At 40.7% G+C, this 18679-nt stretch overlaps 1 protein-coding gene, 2 long non-coding RNA genes and 1 pseudogene across 12 annotated transcripts in view; 1 reads left to right on the forward strand and 3 right to left on the reverse strand.

Annotated features, from left to right (window-relative positions):
* Positions 1-3735, reverse strand: part of LOC123973330 — a 15580-nt pseudogene extending 11845 nt beyond the window's left edge.
* Positions 3335-7966, forward strand: LOC123973332. The gene is made up of 3 exons (XR_006825598.1): positions 3335-3662; positions 7312-7479; positions 7590-7966. It is a non-coding gene; the product is annotated as an uncharacterized LOC123973332 (long non-coding RNA).
* LOC123973326 (bromodomain adjacent to zinc finger domain protein 2B-like) overlaps positions 4535-18679 on the reverse strand; it is a 53092-nt gene continuing 38947 nt past the window's right edge. For 2 of the 10 annotated variants that reach the window (XM_046053262.1, XM_046053253.1), the window contains 21 exons: positions 16973-17038; positions 16535-16579; positions 16244-16270; positions 15279-15344; positions 14855-14995; positions 13206-13460; positions 11947-12170; positions 11336-11410; positions 10969-11203; positions 10797-10859; positions 10567-10711; positions 9762-10435; positions 9267-9555; positions 8929-9084; positions 8620-8774; positions 8282-8487; positions 7565-7700; positions 6962-7108; positions 6470-6783; positions 6031-6174; positions 4535-5654 (listed from right to left, as the gene is read on the reverse strand). In XM_046053262.1, coding sequence (XP_045909218.1) covers positions 5507-5654; positions 6031-6174; positions 6470-6783; positions 6962-7108; positions 7565-7700; positions 8282-8487; positions 8620-8774; positions 8929-9084; positions 9267-9555; positions 9762-10435; positions 10567-10711; positions 10797-10859; positions 10969-11203; positions 11336-11410; positions 11947-12170; positions 13206-13460; positions 14855-14995; positions 15279-15344; positions 16244-16270; positions 16535-16579; positions 16973-17038 — 3711 coding nt within the window. In that variant the 3' untranslated portion in view covers positions 4535-5506. Of the gene's footprint in view, positions 5655-6030; positions 6175-6469; positions 6784-6961; positions 7109-7564; positions 7701-8281; positions 8488-8619; positions 8775-8928; positions 9085-9266; positions 9556-9761; positions 10436-10566; positions 10712-10796; positions 10860-10968; positions 11204-11335; positions 11411-11946; positions 12171-13205; positions 13461-14854; positions 14996-15278; positions 15345-16243; positions 16271-16534; positions 16580-16972; positions 17039-17884; positions 17951-18679 lie in introns of all 10 variants that reach the window. The other 8 variants (XM_046053252.1, XM_046053258.1, XM_046053256.1 and 5 more) reach the window with 8 other exon arrangements.
* LOC123973334 lies at positions 18221-18445 on the reverse strand. Its single transcript, XR_006825600.1, has 2 exons — positions 18371-18445; positions 18221-18286 (listed from the first exon to the last, which is right to left on the reverse strand). It is a non-coding gene; the product is annotated as an uncharacterized LOC123973334 (long non-coding RNA).

The following is an 18679-nucleotide window of genomic DNA, read 5'->3' on the forward strand; positions in this document are numbered from 1 at the left end:
ACACACACACACACACACACACACACACACACACGGTTAGAGCTCAAAATAAAATGATGTCTGTTTGTTCAGCTATCGTCTTTTATTTATTTGTCCATAAATTGAGAGGAAATATGAAAAATTCAGTCTCTGACACACACACACTTACTTCAAAGTGCATCTTCGTCTGTATCAGTTCAGTCGCCCCCCCGCCCGCGGTCAAAACTTTTTGTCAATAACTGTCTTTCCTCTTGCTGGCTTGCAGCTCTGCCACCTGCTGACAGCTGCTTGGAAACAAAATCTTTTCTTTTTTTGACAACAAACCTGAGATATTCACAGCCTAAGACACAAAGGCACTTCTGAGTACAGTGCAAAAATTCACTATGTAGTAATTCTGTGTGTCAAACTAATCAGCCTGTGGCAGCATTTAAATTATCAGCCTGTAAACACACATGTATTAAATTAAACCTCCCTCTTCTCCATTAGAGCAGAAATACTGTTTTCAGACTCTGCAGGACGCTAAGTTGTTATTTGTATGCATATTCATGACGTGACGTGAAATGGAAATGAACAAAAACGCATTATTAAACCTGACGCAAGTGAATGGTACATCAAAATAAAAAACAATGCAACATGTGATCAAGAGGCATCAACATGTGCTGCTGAGTGAAGCAAAACTGTCAACATGAAAGATTTGATTCAGAGCCACCAAACAGACTTATGGAGCTATAAAAATATAGGGGCTGCTACAGTAAACAGTAAAGTAAGAAGGGACTAGAAAAACCACACAATGATCCCAGCTTCAGAATTGGCCCCCTGCTTCCCTCAACTGTCTACACTTAAATGTCTTTCTCATAAAACGGTGGAAGAGGGGTTCAAGCATGCAATCCCTTAGCAAAGACGAGATAAATGCACATTTCAGAGCGCCACAGAGAAACAGTATCTGAAAAATGACATTTTGACAAAATGAAACTGAGCTGCTCAGAGATGAAAAATCTCCAGGCACCGCAGCGGGTCACCATGAGGGATACGTCGCATCCTCCCCAGAAACGGCCATTACCATGGCAACACATCTTAGGAACTGACAACATAGCGTGTTCACACACTAAGAGGAATACAGTCTGTAGGTAGGTTACGCAATCTTTGACCATGCACAAAATGTTCTTGTTCTGCTGTCGATCATACAAGATATAAATGTCACAGTGGATATATGCACCTGATTCCCTCTTCTCCACACACACACTCGGCTTACACCTCTCACACCTCTTCTGAACGTCTTAAAGTGATCCATTATTAATGAGTCAGTCTGCAGCTGATTTATTCCACACGCTGATAAAATTATTTTATTCTGCAGAGAGATTTCAAGGTTAAAGCAGTCAGCAGGCTCTCTCTCACTCTCTCATGGGTGATGGAGTGAGAGCGCTTTCAGTTGAGGAGGTGGGCGGGGGGGGGGTCTGCCTACCTGGTCCCTCACGCTGGGAAACGATCCATATTTTCAGCTGGCTGTCCTGGCCACAGGAGGCCAGTCAAAACTCCACACAGCAGCCGTCTGCAGAACAAAAACAGCCACATTTCCTCTTCCTGAATGTTCACACTCGACTGAATTTAATAACAAACGAAGACTGACGGCCTGTTTGTGAACTGCAAATTTCCACATGAGAGAAAACAGAACCAGCAAATGTTTGGTATTTTGCTTGATAAATGAAATAAATATTAAATCAGTTGATTGATTTTGCATCAATTGAAAATCATATAAGCACAAGTTGAGTTTACGATGTCATTTGTTCCATTGCTCTTAACACTGCAACCAAAATTCAATTCACCTACCAAACTATCTGCCTGTTTAGTCACCACTAGTGATCCACGAATATAAGTGAAAGCATGTTTGACCCTTCAAATACTAAGAACTCACCAACTTTTAACTGGTCTGTGAAGCTGCAGCAGGTGACTCCCAGGTCATGGGCGTCCTTCTCAGCATGCAGGAGACAGACGTCCACGTCCCAGAGTTTGAGGTCTCCATAGGTGCAGCCGGTCACGAACATCTGGCCACAGGGAGAGAAGCAGCAGGCCACAACACTGGCCTCGCTCACTGCGCTGCAGCTGTGATAGACAACGTTAGATAGTTAGTTACAGCTTGGGCTAGACTGAAGAGCAAGGTTTACCAGAGAGGGTGTAAAATAAACGAGGAAACCACTGTTTTATTATTTCTTATATAAGAAGTCTTTTTCTTCGGTCAACTTCTGTTGTTTTTAAATATGCTCTATAAATAAACTAAGTTGGATGAGGCGGTGGAGACACTGGCTGAGTTTAATGAGATTAATTTAAACCACCTGAGAGTTTTAATTAGAGACACAGCAGGCCTGAGGGTGCCTGTAAAAGCTGTGTCAGATCACAGAAATCACATAATGTCTTGTGGAATCTGAGGATTAAAAGACAAATTGTTCAAAAATGATCATCACAAAATGTGTTATGAGTCTGTTGCTGCTGTCAATAAGTGCTTCTCTAGCTGAGCTGTGCGCTTTGATCTTCATTAGTCCCACATGTCTCTGTTGTTAAACCCGACTTAATGTAGTCCTGAGGTAACCCTAATCTAAACCTAACAAACACTATTTTCTCTCACAGTTAGAAACATTTTTGTTATTTCTTCCTTTGAGTTTTCCCACTGGTTTAAAGAGGGCGTGGCTCTGGTGAAATCATGCGATGTCACATATTTCTATGCATCAAATCTGTTTTGCAATACAAGAATCAGGACAGAACTTGAAAGCCGACTGTTTGGTGACGAAGGCCACAAGATGTGGATCTACGCTGTTTAGAACAAAGTACATGGGACTTTGTAAATAGAAGTTTTTGTCAAACTTCCAAGTTCAAGAATGAACCTTTAAGCTCAAGTTGTGGGGTTGTTATTTCTATCTGATATCTACTTGGACTGAACCCCACACTTGAGCTGAAACAATTAGAAAGTTGATTAGCTGAAATTTATTTGGCCGGTATGTTTAATCGACGAAGTCATTTTTCAAACATTTGCTGGTTATAGGTTCTCACACGGGATTTATTTGTGTATATTTATTCATAATATGTTAAAGCAAACTGATTATCTTTGCTCAGTTTCTACCACCAGCTATGAACTTTGGCTCAGAGAAATTATATGTGCCATTTTTTTTTATTGTTTTCTGACATTGTATAGGCTACACTAATAGATTAATGTCAAAGCCCACACACACATTAATAAATAGGCTAATAACTAAGAACTTTCTTTGAAAATTGCTTACAGTAGTGATGAATATTTGAAGAGAAATACTTGAGAAAGGAGCTTTGAAATGTCACTTTAAGGCGGGAACTATGCAGGAATCTGCAACCCTTGGTTGCTCTGACTGTTAGACACATGCAGCTCAGTTACCGACCCTGGGTCACACCGTACCTGCGCAGTGTCTTGGAGGGGAAGTCCCAGAGGGCCACGGTACCATCAGAGAGAGATGGAGAGAAGGCACAGCAGCTGACCTCGTCCGTGTGGTGTCGAAGAGTGCAAATTACTGACACCATCTTGTTTGTTAGGCACTGCCGGGGGAGCGGTTTCAATCACAAGGTGGCGCAAAATGCTCAAATAACCGCCTTTGAAACGAACGAGAGGAGTGACACCTGATGGGAAGCTGCGTATCCTGACAGCTTTCTGTCTGTCCCGTGAGGTTTGTGGCTTTTTCTGTATTTGAACGAAACGTTTTAAAAGACAAACTGTTGCTGCTCGCGTGTCGTGGACAGTTAACAGACTTCATAGCTGCTGGAAGAGTTATCAGTCATGTGACGCTGTCACTGAGTTACACAATGTTCACACAGTCCAGTCTTTATCTTGTGTTGTCAGTGTAAAGTATGTCGACTAAACAAACAAATCAAATAAGCAGATTTATTATAATATACTTTAAAATAAAGACAATATAAATATATCCTGCAAGTCCGGCATTCAAACCATTACTAAGTAGGTATTCTAAGTACTCATAATAAATCCAGCAGGGTAGTGTCTACATTGTTGGATTATAATTATTTACGAATTAATGTGAAAGCAGCCTTTTATGTTGTAGCAGCAAGTTTTATGTTTAACAATAATTCATGCTTGTTGATCATGTTTTGATTAGTTAAAAGTGCCTAGTAAATATAGCTGTGACATAAATGGTGTCAAGTAACATTTCCCTCTGAAATGGAGTATAGTATATAGCAACATATACTATATATAGTATAAAGCAACCAGATATGGAAATACTAAAGTACAAGTACCCCACAATTGTACTTATATACAGTACTTGTACTTTGTCATATTCCACTAGTCGTACTGAATAAAATCAAATAATGCAACTTTTCTCAGACATTTAAGTTTAGTGTTAGACCCAAAACAACCAAATAAAAATGGTTCAAATGAAATCCATGATTCAGTTTAACTCTGCAGAACTTAATTAATGAGCCTAGGGGAGAAAGTGAGGAAAGTGTTATTTTGAAAAAAAACAGATTTATTTTATCTGTGCCACACACCCAACATTTAAAAATAATATTCCCACAAAAGTCGCTACTCATTTCACAATATTTATAATAAAATACAGTTAAACTTCAAGTGTTCGGTCTTGAGATGTATCCAGTGGACCGTGACACTGTCTTGACTCCCAGTGGGATCAAGCCCCAGACTCTGGCTGAAGGAAATGCTTGGAGATGAAAACACACTATATGCACCACATCAATTCTTTTCAGAGGAAAAGCTCTAAACAGTTTAAACATTTTGTGTAAGGGTTTCCTACGGTATATTGTGCAGGACACACACACACACACACAAAAAAACACACTTCCATACACTGTTTAGAGGTCAGAGGTCAGGCACTACAATACTGAGACCAGTTTTTTTGTGGATATTCAGCATAGCACAGTATAAGACATTTGGAGTGCTACAATCATCCTTATGCATTAACAATATTTTTTACTGTACTGTGTGTACTGTACACTCTGTACAGGTTAGAAATAAGCAAATAGTGACAGTGATAATTCCTTGTATTTCACACAAAAAACTCAAACGTAGATGAACAGTAGTACTGCTGGCAGTCAAAAAAACTGTAAACAATATTTCTTTTTGATTGGCTTGTTTAATAGTCCGTAAAACAATATTTAGATTTTTTTTAAAGCTGTGTGCCATTTCCTGCTTTTTCTTAGAAAAGACTGACTGTAACATAAATACTTGAAAATAAATACACAAAGCTAAAGTACTGATGATACAAAAAAAAGCCAATGAATGACCTACCTATGGTGGAAATCTCTGTTTCCCAAATACAACATTGAGACCAGGGGTCAGTGCACTTTCATAAAGAAAACAGTATTGCACTTTAAGATATTAAAGCGTCTTTTCTCAGCAGGAGAATTTGTCATTTCACATTGCACATCAGTCTTATTATAACTTTGTACTGATTTAGTGTCACAGGTAAAGAGAAGGACTCCAATGCTAAAGATGGAGTTTGATATGTAGAGAGTAGCGTGGACAGCCCACGCTGGAATGTTTTTATTCCAGCAGTTCAGTCCATCGTTTGTCAAAATATCTCCTCATGCTGTGGCCGGCCCGTCCAATTTCAGAATCATCTTCATTAAATTTTTCACAGTTCTCAAAAACCAGGTTCACGTCAACGATGAAAGTCTCCAAATTCAAGTACCTGTAATTATTAGAAAAAGGTTTTAAGTTTCATTTACACTGAACAAAATTATAAACGCTACACTTTTGTTTTTGCCCCCATTCATCATGAGCTGAGCTCAAAGATCTAAGACTTTCTCTATGTTCACAAAAGGCCTATTTCTCTCAAATATTGTTCACAAATCTGTCAAAATCTGTGTTAGTGAGCACTCCTTTACCGAGATAATCCATCCACCTCACAGGTGTGACATATCAAGATGCTGATCAGACAGCATGGGTATTGCACAGGTGTGCCTTACGCTGGCCACAATAAAGGGCCACTCCAAATCAAAAACAGAAAATCCACATAGAAAAGCCTACATAGATCTTTTTAAAAACAAACAGTGACACAAACATACTGGTTGTTGGTGAGCTTTTCTCTGATGGTGGAAAAGTCCATGGGCTTCTTGATGACCTTCCTGTATCCAGGGACTGCTTTCTGGTTGACCGGTGTGAGGAAGGGCCAAGCGTCCTGATGGGCCTCCAGCTCAGCCAGCAGCAGTCTGGAGAGAACAAGTAGCGAACAAAGCTGAGCACTTTGTGCTCCAAATATAATCTCATCCATTCAATCAGTTTCACCTCTTTGAGAACATTTCTGAAACATGGTCTGACCGCGCCTTGATTTTAGGGTTTGGTATGAGGTGAAACGACACAGTAAAATAGATGTTTTGATTATCAGATTCTGCACACTGATTATTGTCTTGTACATGTACCACAGGAGTATTTTTAACAATGAGAAGAGGGGAAAGTGAACTCTGCTAGACGCTTTGCATGCTGTGAGTATGTGTTCATGCGTACCGGCACATCGCCAGCCCATTTATGCTGTTGTCTTTGGCCGTTTTGGCTTTCTTTGCACAGGGGACAGGGCTGTCATGCCTGGACTGGGAGCCGGGCGGGCTGTCGTCTCCTTTCCTCTTCTTGAACTCCTTGGTACCTTTCTTTGGCACGCTGTTGCTGCCGGAAGCCTCCTCTTTGATGAGCTCTCCTACCGCAGATGGCTTACCATTTCGTTTTACCTCACTGCCTTTCTTCCCTCCTCCAGCTGTTCGGCTCTGTTGCTTCCTGCTCCGCGGGAGTTGACCACTTTCCTGAATGACAGAACGCACAGAAGACTGGTGTAGAGACACACAAGACATCATATTCAAATCAGTTCATTGAGTGTGTAAATGTGATACAGCTATGTTATCATTTGACAATTGCATGGTGTGAGGCCCCAGTAGATGTACTGTGATAGTACGATTTTATTAAATAAATGACAAAAGAAGAGAGTTTTAGGGCATGCTGGTGTACCTTCGCTACACAAGTAGGACAAAACCAGTCGCCGTCAGGTACTGTAGTGATCTTCGGTTTATGGCAGTATGTGTGGCAGCCTTTGTCACAGCCATCACAGAGTAAAAGCAGTTCTTCATTATCTCCCTTTTGACAGAGCTGGCAGTGCTGGAAACACCAAACATATGTAGGCTAGTTCAAACTGATATACATCACTATGAACACTAATGATTTATGCAGTTGTGTGCAGCCAGGCATACTGAACGAAGTTGATTTGTTACCGATTGGGCTATCAGGTTTGTTGCCTGGTGATGATCGATTGGTTATATTGTAAATTGCTGCTTCTAACACACCTTTACTTTCTTTTTCAGCTTTTGCCGCATGCTGTGCAGATTCGTTGTGTTATCCATGCTTTTTTTTTAAGATGCTTATGCATTTTTAAAGGATCAAATAAATTCAACCACAGTAGTTTTTATGACACTGAATGAGACGCCATGCAACCTTAAAGACTGATCTTCATGAAGAAGGACGTCTTTAGTGTGAGTTATAAATTGGTGCTTAAATGTGTGCAAGATAAAACAATATAAACAAGTCTGTGAGAGGAAGAAATTATTGGTCACTAACCACTTTCATGATTGATCGTTCCCAGGCAATGGATTTCTGCAGCTGCTGAATGCAGAGTGACAACTGAGCTGAGCTGCGGACTTCACAGAGGGCTTTACGCCACAACCTCATCCCTGGAGCCACCTCTTCCTCGCTGCTTAGAGGTCACAGAGAGTAAGACTGTGGTGTAACTGGACAGCATTCACATACACAGTCTGTGACATTATCACACTGAATGACCGAAAGTAAAGAAGGAAATAGTCTTTAGTAGGGCTGAACGATTTTGAAAAAAAATCTGTAATTGCGATTATTTTGACTGATATTGTAATTGTGATATACTATGTGATAATGGGGGTAATCATAATTATTACATAATTATCCACATTTTCATTGAAAAACATATTAAAATGAATTATGGTGTGATTTTTGCAAGTATCTGTACCAAACAAAGGTGTTTTCTTAAGTCTGTAGAATATGATGTGTAGGCCAGGACATCTGCAGCACAGCGATATTTAATTTAAAATCACCACATTAGGCCATTTTGCAATGTTGATAAAATTTTGATTAATTGTTCAGCCCTAGTCTTTAGTGTTACCCAGAGTGAGAAGTTAGGACTCTCTAGAATAAATGTGGGATGAACATTCACCATCACCACTAGAGGATGGTGCAGGATCATGTACAGTGACATTATCCAGTCTGATCTGAAAAGTTGTACTTTTGGGTCTCTTCCTTTCCTACCTTCGCTCGATGTTCCTCTCCAGCTCTGCCAGCCTGGTGACCGCTATATCAAGCGGATTGTTGGTCCGACGCACCACGGTGCCAGGAACTTCCTCCTGGCTGGTTTCTCTCTGTCCCTTCTTCTGTGGAACAGGGGAAGAGAAGAGCTTGTGCTCATGATAGACCAGATCCTCCCTCTCTGACTGGGGCTCGGGATGCATCCAGCCCTGAGGGACATAGTAAAATACAGCCAATGCAACAGAGTATGCAGTAATTAACAGTGAGATAAAGGGAGGACACGAGACCCTAACCAAGCATATACTGGTGAATTAAAGAGTGGATGAGTAGAAGAGTATTACCTTGACTTGCAGGCCGGCAGACATGACTTTCCTCTCCAGACCCTCTACCTGCTGCAGCAGGCTGATGTCCACCTCCATGGCCTGCTCCTCAACACACCAACTCTCTACTGTCTCCTCACTCACCTCCTGCTTCTCCAGCTCTGCCACATCAATCACTGCAATAACAGATACATACATACAAAAATGACCTCAAACTACTGTCTACTGAAAGCATTCTCATTAACAAAAGATCAAATAACAATACTTTCATATCACATCGCATGTCTGTTGAATCTTGACTTAAAGAGAGCAGTGGAAATGGGGACCAACCATCTTTGCTGTTGGCGCAGAGCTGGGTCATATATTCCATATATTTTTGGAGCTGTTTTTGCAAGACCTTCTCTCTGGTGCCTCGGCTATGGAGGGCCTTGACCAGACTGTGCAGTTCCTCCATGTCTGACACCCTCCACCAGCCACACAGCATGTCTGCCAACACACACGCATACATTTAAAAACTCATGTTGCATAACTGTTTAATTTTAGCAACACATGGAAACTGTGTAACTGACTGACAGTCATCACAGCATGTATTCCAGTGCTGTCTGGGCAGTGAATATCTTTAGTCCAGCGTATTTCACTTGTGCGTACTGGCAGCGAGCCATTCTTACCCTCAGGGATAGGCTGAGGACTAGGGTAGTCCTGGGTCTTAGCCACCTCCACAGCGGGGAATGAGGCACAAGCAGGCTTGTCACTCAGGGGTTCTGGGGTCTCACTCTTGTTGACAGAGTTGTTATTTGCCAGGAAGAAGACCCTGCTGCCATTACCCTCTGCATGCTGGGAGGCCAGATCCAGTATGGGGGGTAGAAAAGTACCACAGAATGGCAGGCTGGGACTTATCGCTGCACTGGACATGTCACACAGCGTCAGTCTGCTTTGATGAATGCCACACTTTACTTGCTAAGAGAAAAAAAAAAACACTCTTTAAAATTATGATCATAATGACGACAATTTTATTTCACTACCACATGTATAACATATAAGGCAACACAGTGGTAGCACTTCGTGCATTTGCATCATGAGAAAATTGTCATGTAATATAGAATAAGACTTGCAACATGTGACAGTGTTCTAAGACAGAAATAGCATTACGGTTATCCACCGACCTGAAGGACAGACGACTGCATGTTATTGATCCCAGCAGGAGTACCGGAGCTGACTGTGGCTAGGGGATTAGGGGAGAGGGAGGAGGGGGATTTGGTGCAGATGGTCTGTAGAGGAGAGGAGGCGGCTGGAGGGCTGGAGCCAGAGGTGACCGAGGACTCGTCACAAGGAGAGCGAGGCAAGAGGCTAAACCACTGGTTGCTCTTTTCAGTCAGAATCTTGGAGAGCTGCTCGTCGTGAATGATAGGCAGGGGGCTGCAGGTTATCCAGGGACTGCTTTTGAGGGGGGGGGCGCTAAGCAGAGATGGCACTGAAGTGTCTGTTTTATCCATCTGTCCCTGTTGGGTAGTGGCTGTCTGAGAGGTGGGATATGAGGGATAAGATGTGGTGGTGGGGACTCTAGCAGAATGACTCTTGTGAGAATTGATATCTGAATCTTGAGCCATTTTGGCCACTTCAAGGAGTTTGCTGAGCTTAGAGAAGGACCCGGGTTTCTGGAGGAAGAGATTGAGGCTGTCTTTGTCCTGCTGGATCTCTGGTGTGGATGTATCACCGTCTGTGCTCTGTACTGGGCTGGAGACCACCGGCTTCTTTGTCTCTACCAGCTGCTCTTCTTTTACCCTGATCAACTGAGCAACCCTCTGTCTCGTTTTCTCTTTCTCCACCTCTTCATAACCTGAGTAACATGAAAAGGTTGGTGTCAGCTCAGGCAAAGTGCACAAAAAAAACATTAAACATTTATGTCCTGTAGGTTGTGAACAGGGAAAAAAGTGACTAAAATCTGAGCTTATCAGTTTCGGTTTGCACCTTCACCACTCTCCATGCCTTCAACAAAGATGCCACCACACTGCGGGAGGACCCAGTAACGTCTCTTGTAGCGGTCCTGGCCAATCACCATGGAGCGCAGCGAGTGAGATGAGTCAAATATCTTCCGTCTGATTTGACACTGTTGCTAAAAGAAACAGAAATACATTTATTAAGTGTATTGATGAGCTGATCCTGAGAGAGAAAATAGTGTCTCATAGGGTTTAATTTACCTTGTATGTTTTCTCTATCTGTTTCTCCAGCTCCTCCATACTGGCCGAGTGTACACTGTTGTCCTAGATGAAAAGATCTCATTAGTGCGAGGCCAATGGACAGGCTGACATTCAATATAACAAACACTGATTTAACTGCCGGCTCCTGCAAAAACATCATGCTGTCACTGACCTCGTCTTCACATATCTCTGCTTTCTTCCCCTTCTTTCCCCCGGATTCTTCCTCCTCTTCATCGTCCTCATCTCCTTGGTCTTCACTGTCGTCGTCCTCCTCCTCTTCCTCCTCGCTGTCACCTTCTTTCCTCTTGCATTTGTTTCTAGGAGTGGGGATGACAAAGGTGTGGTTGTCCTCTCCCCCCACACTGCTGTCTCTCTTCCCTGTTTTCTTGGCATGGATGCTCCTCAGTCTTTAGAGAAAAAAATGGACAGTCAGTTTGTAGAGTACACGTTTGTGTGCAATTCAGACATGTTCTCTAACAAAATGTTCAAGTGTAAGCACAGAATCTCCCAATAACAGCTTAGATGATGCATATACTCACTTGCGAAGCTTTCCCTCGACAACCCACTTATCCTTCCTCAGGTTGGTCATGTGATCTATGTTTTTATCGATCTCACTGCAAAGTATCACACAATATTGGAGCAGACGTTTCTTTGACCTTTTTTGTATAATAAAAAGAGCATGATGTGATTGCGCCACACAGCAGTGTGCACCAGATGCGTTTCAAAGTGTTAATGAATCAGTGCTAATAAAAAATGTATGACACGTAGTTTGATGCAATCTTGTGAAACTGTCCATCAGACCAAGATTTGTCATGTTCTTTTTGATACTTCTATTATTCTATGAAAATTTAAGCCTCCATGAATAAAACAAGCCAATACTTTCCACTCTCAGGCACAGAGATTAACTTGTTTGCTTCAAGCACATAAGGAACACTTGTTTATAGAGTGCTCTGAATCATTTTCACAGGCTAACCATTCTTTTTTTAATACAAGTGTATTGAAGCCTTAAAATCAACAGGATTTTTTTAGCAGTAGTTTAGTTTCCTATGAATAGTCCATTAACATTTCTGCCATACAAAAAACTGAGTTTGCTTTATTTGTTAAATTCCTAAATTAAAAGACAGAATGATAAAGAATGCAGGACCCTCACCTGATCACAGCCTTGCTGCAGCACAGTTCATTCACCAGAAATGCTAGCATGGAGGCCTTCTGTGACGGGCTGTGGGCCTGAAAGGCCTTGGTCCTGAGGCTGAGGGCTAGAGCAGCCAGCTCTGTCTGCTCACAGTGACCCGCCATGTAGATCTGCAGGATCTCAGACACATTGTCCCGGTTGATCCCCACATTAGTCAGGTGGTCACCCAAGGCTGTCTTATTCTGAAAGAAAAATAATGTCACAGTATTAAACAAACCCTTCATTTTTTACCAACTCAGTTAAAACCAGAATTCCTTTTTATATACACTATAACCCAAGAGAGCCGAGCGCAGGTGAAGGGTAGAGCCAATAAAAGGGCAATGGGAGTCTGATGGGAAGTAAAACCAATGGGAGTAAAACACTTTCCTTTTGAGCAATTATCTCTTCGATAAGTAAAGTAAGCAGTGTTAAGTGCTTAAGTTGCCCATGGGAAATGTCTGGGACACATCTAGGATGTGCAAATTATTATGAAACATGCTTCCTGTTTTAGTTGACAGTCTTGTCAGTATATGCACATCTCACTCAATGTATAGACATCCTGAGACAGGCTTTTAATATGAAGAGATGTAATAATGTAATGTAAAATCACGTATCATGACCTGATTACACTGTATAGCACAGCATGAATAAATGGCCAGGGGGAATGAATTTACACAGATAAAAATGAATAATTTAAAATGTGTATGTGTATGAAACGCTCTAAAAACACTCCTTAGCAGACTTTTATTTTTCAATAACTGAAGCAGTGAAAACTGATTTTTGTACAGTAGTTACGTGAATCAATCTATTTTAATGGGCACATAGTAGCAGGTGTGTGCACGTTTCCTCAAAATTTGCGACATCTTTTGCATTGTGCTGTGTGATGGAACTGCACATTTTCGAGTAGCCTTTTATTGTGGCCAGCCTAAGGCACACCTGTGCAATACTAATGCTGTCTGATCAGCATCTTGATATGCCACACCTGTGAGGTGGGTGGGTTATCTCGGCAAAGGAGAAGTGCTCACTAACACAGATTTTGACAGATTTGTGAACAATATTTGACAGAAATAGGCCTTTTGCGTACATAGAGAAAGTCTTAGATCTTTGAGTTTGGCTCATGATGAATGGGGGCAAAAACAAAAGTGTAGTGTTTATAATTTTGTTCAGTGTAAATTACAGAACAGGAACCATTTACAATTCAACAACCCCACAAATTCATTGTGCATTGACAGACTCACCTTGTGACCTGTAGGTATACCAGGATCACACACAGCTGCAGAGAGCATGCTCACCAGCAGGTCCTGCACCTTGCCCATACTGCCCCCAATGTTGAGCAAGCCCTCCTGAAGGTCACTTAGGCTGAGCATGTTTGGATTTATGTCTAACCTCAGGACCTTCCCAAAGCTGCGTAGAAACTGCAGCACCATCAGGCAGTCAGAGAAGGTACTTCCTTGTAAGACCAGACCAGGGATCCGGGACAACTCTGGCAGTGGCTGGAGAAAAAGACGTTACATTAAAAATAAAATACGTTATATATCTCATCTCAAACATTACAGTCCCTGTACACAAGAATCCACATTAAGACAATAACAAAAACATACAACTACCAAACTACTACCAAAGGACTTATGTCTCAGCAGGATTTAGAAAAACTTGTCCATACGTTTACCGTCAGTAAGCTCAACTAATGTAACGCTGTCGTCAGGTGTCTCTTCAAGGTTTATACGACAGCTGCAGCTTATTCAGAATTCTGTAGCTACAGTCCTCACTAAGACTAGAAGAGACCACATCACTTGAGGTTCTCAGATCTTAACACCAGCTTCCTGTTTGTCAAACAAGTTGGTTTATAAAGCACCGAATGGTTCTGCTGCTCCGTTATGAACCATCCATACCTCTCAGATGTTCTGGATCAGGACTGTCCCCAGACTCAATGGAGCCTTCAGTTTTTATTCACCATATCAGAAACAAACTCCCAGAAAACTTGAGATCTACTCCAACTCTCTGTTCTTTTAAATCTGGGCCTGAAGCTTTTCTGTTTGCCACTGAGTTTTATTAAAGTTAAAGTTTATTAAACTTTTATTTAAGTTAAACTTGGGACAACATATTAAACATACAAACTATCATTTTGTTTTACTCTTTTTAAAATTCTATTTATGGGGCATTTTTATGTCTCGTCTTTCTTTTCCTAATGCCTTTCTGTTTTATGTAAAGCACTTTGAGTTGCCTTGTTGTTGAAAGGTGCTATACAAATAAACGTACTTCCCCTTGCCAAAAAAAACCCAGATGTAATATTAATTGTAAGACAGCTCAGACAGCATATCATTTACTACAGTTTCACATATTTTGTCAGGCTTAACAAGAACTATGTGAAAGAAGTGGTTAAAATGATTTTAAAGACAAAGTTAGATAGATTTTCCAGTGTTTCTCACAATGCTGGTGTTACTTGTTTCAGACTAGTTTGTTAACACCTGCCCACAATCCTTTGATTATGGGGATCTACAATAGTCAGTAGTACCGTGGTTGGTGTTTTGGCATCAGTAGCCACGTGGTGGCAGTATTTTGACTTACACCTGGTTTTCTTTTTAATCAAGTCCAGATGCTTTCAGTGATATTACACATCTATTTTGGTAGATCTGACAGTGAAACAATGAAACCATAAATTTGTCAAAAGCATTTCTAATCTTCATGCCTATAGCTCCTACAGTGATTATAATGATTGATTCCTATGTCGAAAAAAATCCCCACGCTGGTGGAAAATCCAATCTTTACACACACACACACACACACACACAGACACACACACACTCCACAGATGGAGACTATCCACACTGGTGACATACATGGAGTCTCATTTTCATCTGCCAGCAGCTCCACAGTGTGTGAATACCTTATGATCTGCTAAACACATGTCTTCGTTTGGCTTCTTCAGCTCCTTCGCCTTTTCCAGTTCCAGTCTTCTGAGCTCCAGTTTCCTCTCCTTGTTTAACCGCTTCTCATCCTTCTTCTCTTTCTTCAGACGCTCTTTTTCCTACAAGAGAAAGAGAAAGTATCATTAAAGCTGCGGTGGACTATTGTGCTTTATGCTCAGATTTACAGAGGGTGGACACAAATAAAATAAAAAACACACTATGACCTCAATGACCACATTTCATAATATGTACACATACTGTACATTTTTGTTATGTCCCACCATTACAGACTGCAGTACTTTCACATGCAATTACTAAAGAAAAGAAAACACAATCAAACTGTGCGGCAGAACACAGATGCGGGAAAGACCAGAAAAAGGGAGCAGATCAGATGTTACCCACCTCTGCCTTCTTACGGGCCTCCACAGCCTTCATGAGCATCATATGCTGCCTACGTCTTTCCCTTTCCTGACAGAGCACAGACACATGGTTTCTATTCTATTCACACTTGCTACTATTGTTTCCCAAAAGAAAATGGATGCAATACACAGTATGAACACTGTGCACAGTACAAGAAACACACATCAACCAATTGTCACAATCATCACACAATCAAAATGATGCACATAGAAAAAAAATAAAAACACAAAACAGTTTAACCACATGGAACACAATGACAGACGAAAAGCTAAATTGCATTGCAAATGCATACACACAAAGCATAAGCTAAGCTCAAAGTTACAAACAGTCATTATTAATCTGAGCATGTTGGCAAGTGTCAAACTGAAAGGGACAAGCCAAGAACTTTAAAACTATAAAGCAGCAAGTATTATGTGTTACAGGGGCAAGCAGAACTGAATTTATAACTTTATAACTGATGAATAACTCACAAGAGGGAAATTAAGAAGTAAAAAAAAATTATTTTCTTTCCATTAACTCCAGGACTTAAACAAATCACTGGCAAGAGTACAAAAGAGTGACTTTTGCCAGGTGATGGAAAGGATTAGAAAGTTGGCTCACATGCTATAGAGCAAAAGGGTTTTGAGGACCTACATTTAGTCAATCCAAAAGAAAAACAATGTAATAGTTGGTGTTCCTTCAGGCTATCAGATTGCTTTGCATGCTTTTTTATTTTCTGTTGAGTTAAGGCATTTTTTATCATATCAGGCGGCGAATGGATGTGTTTTCTCTGAGAGACAAATAGCGCAGATTTATGCAGTGCACTGTTCTGGAAAAGCCATGCGGAAGGATGTGGTATGACTGCAGCCAACGCTACTTTACACTTTACGCATTGCTATGATGGCAACCATTTATCACAACACGTTCACAATATGTTTTTAAATGTACGGAAACAAACATACCCATACCATATCTAGTCTATGCCTCTCCAACTCCTGGTAGAAAGAGTTGGCAATTATTAAGAAATAGAAAATCACACAAGAAAAATCAATACAAGAAATGCAATCCAACCAATGGTAAGCTAAAATAAAAATACAACCAAGATCATCCAAAGCATAATTTGACAGCATATATTGTACAAAATAATTCAATTAGGCTACCGCAAATGATCATCAGCTAGAGACCATCTCCAAGACATTCAGTTTAGACACAGAGGAAGAATGGCTTTGGTATAATGTGGCTTTGGACAAACTACCTACCTGGTGCTTTAGTATGACAGCTTGCAGTCTTCGCATCTCCTTCTCCTTTAAGAAAAAAAGATGAACTCAATTAGAAAACATAAAGTAATTTACATAATTTCAAAGGCGTACATAAATGTCTGGCCGTATTTAACAACATCACGCTGAAGTTCCAGGCTAGACTTCATCGGTTGAGCTAAGGGGAAAACCTTTTACAGATACATGTTGCAAGAAGGCCATCCAACATCTTTTTTACACAGTAATTAACCAAGATAAGCAGTACAATGGAGCAAAAAACATTATACTGCAGACAATGTGTGGCAAAAGATAGAAAGTCAGGGGCATGAGGGTCATTTGTGGTATTTGAATATCAATCTGACTGACTTCTGTTTTAAGCAGTTTGAGACTTGAAGCAGCAGTTTACCATCACAGTTTGTTCCTAATTGTAACCGTACTCACCTTGTTTCGCTTCTCAGTCTCCATTATTTTGGCATTGGCTGCTTCTTCTTTCTTCTTTCTTTTTGCCTGTACAAGCAAACCAGGTCATGCAACTCATTTAAAACTCATACAAGTACATAGACTACAGGAAAGCTTTGTCTGAATAAACATTTGATTGGGGCTGCTAATTCTGATTAAGGGAACTTAGCCAAGATAATTTTCTCAATTAAAATCATCAACTGAAAATAATAAAAGGACCAGGAAATTATCATATAAAATACATATACATCTGGTTTGGAAAATAAATATTAACTAAGTGTTGTACTTAATATGATGTATAAGTTTGCTCTTATTTCATTCTGGAAAATATTCCACAGAAAGCTAAAGAGCCAGTGGCTCACTGATAAAGTCAAATCTAACATATTGAAATCTTGAGAAATGCGATCATTATTTCCTCCCATTAACAGTGAAAGACAAAGTGGCTATAGTTATTATGAAACACCAGCAGGCACTGAGAATAAATTAAGCAAAATTTCTATCAGTAATTATGGCCCTACAAAATCCTGTTATGAGCCGCTTGCCAAGCGTGTCAACTGAAATTTGATTTATAAAAAGCTAAAATACTTCACAGCTTCTATTAGTGAGGGAATGCTAAATAGGTATTTCACCTAGCCATGGTAAACTCTGGGCCACCTCTTACTTAATGAAATACTGTATTTTGTATTAAGCTCCATCACGGTCTGAGGAGATTTTCATATTCAATGGCACTTTTGCAAAAAACCAATTAAGCATTAGTCACATGTACTCACTAGATGTGACGAAAAGTGGGGCCACATAATTTAGGAATAGCCTTTGGTTGGGTTTTTTAAAAATCCTATCAACAGCAGAAAGGAAGTGTTTTAGAATGTTTCTGCAATAACTTTCAGGACGAACCTCGAGAATTTGCTGTGCACGGAGTTCTTTCTCCATACGAATTTGCTGAATGCGCTTGATCTTCTCCTGGTAAAAGGATGAGGGCAAGATCAAATAAATTAACTGTTAAGTCATGCATGTTATAGAGTGGCGGGGGTGGGGTGAAGAAGTACAGTGGGTCTATGCAGATGAGGAAGGTGCAGCATTTTGAAGGATGGCAACTTCCTTGTAGAATTTTCAAAAGCAGTTATGTGCTTTAAACCTTTTCACCTTGGAGCACACAAACCCTGAATATGAACAGAGCAGCTGCAGACAGTTTTGCACAGAAAATTAAACAATGCACGCAAGGAATAATCCTTACTTGCTGTTTAAGAATCTTCATCTGCTCCCTCTTTTTCCGCCTTTCCTCTGCAGCCATTATCGCTGGAAGACACAAACAAATTAGGCTTGTGCACAGTGTAATGACGCAGTGTTAAAGAAGAGACTGACTAGACAGCAGCTGTTTACCTTGTTGCTTCTTTGCTTCCTTGGCTGCTTGCGCCATGGCCTGCTTCTCAAGTTTTCTCATCATTTTGATCTGAGCAGCCTGACGAGCTATTTCTGCAAAATGATATGTGTTACTGAAAACCCACATCCTATTGAGTTAAAAACTTTAATGATAAACTGACCCATAGATACGCTGACACTTCTCCAAATCCCTGTCAACAGCCTCCAGAGGAAGTGCCCGGAGTTTTTGCAACAAGCTACTGTTTCTATGTGCAATAGCAGCAATATGACCTATTAAGAAACCAACACTGGTGTCTCTTCCAAGATAGT

This window comes from Micropterus dolomieu, linkage group LG07, assembly GCF_021292245.1.
Source record: "Micropterus dolomieu isolate WLL.071019.BEF.003 ecotype Adirondacks linkage group LG07, ASM2129224v1, whole genome shotgun sequence".
Classification (NCBI taxonomy): Eukaryota; Metazoa; Chordata; class Actinopteri; order Centrarchiformes; family Centrarchidae; genus Micropterus; species Micropterus dolomieu.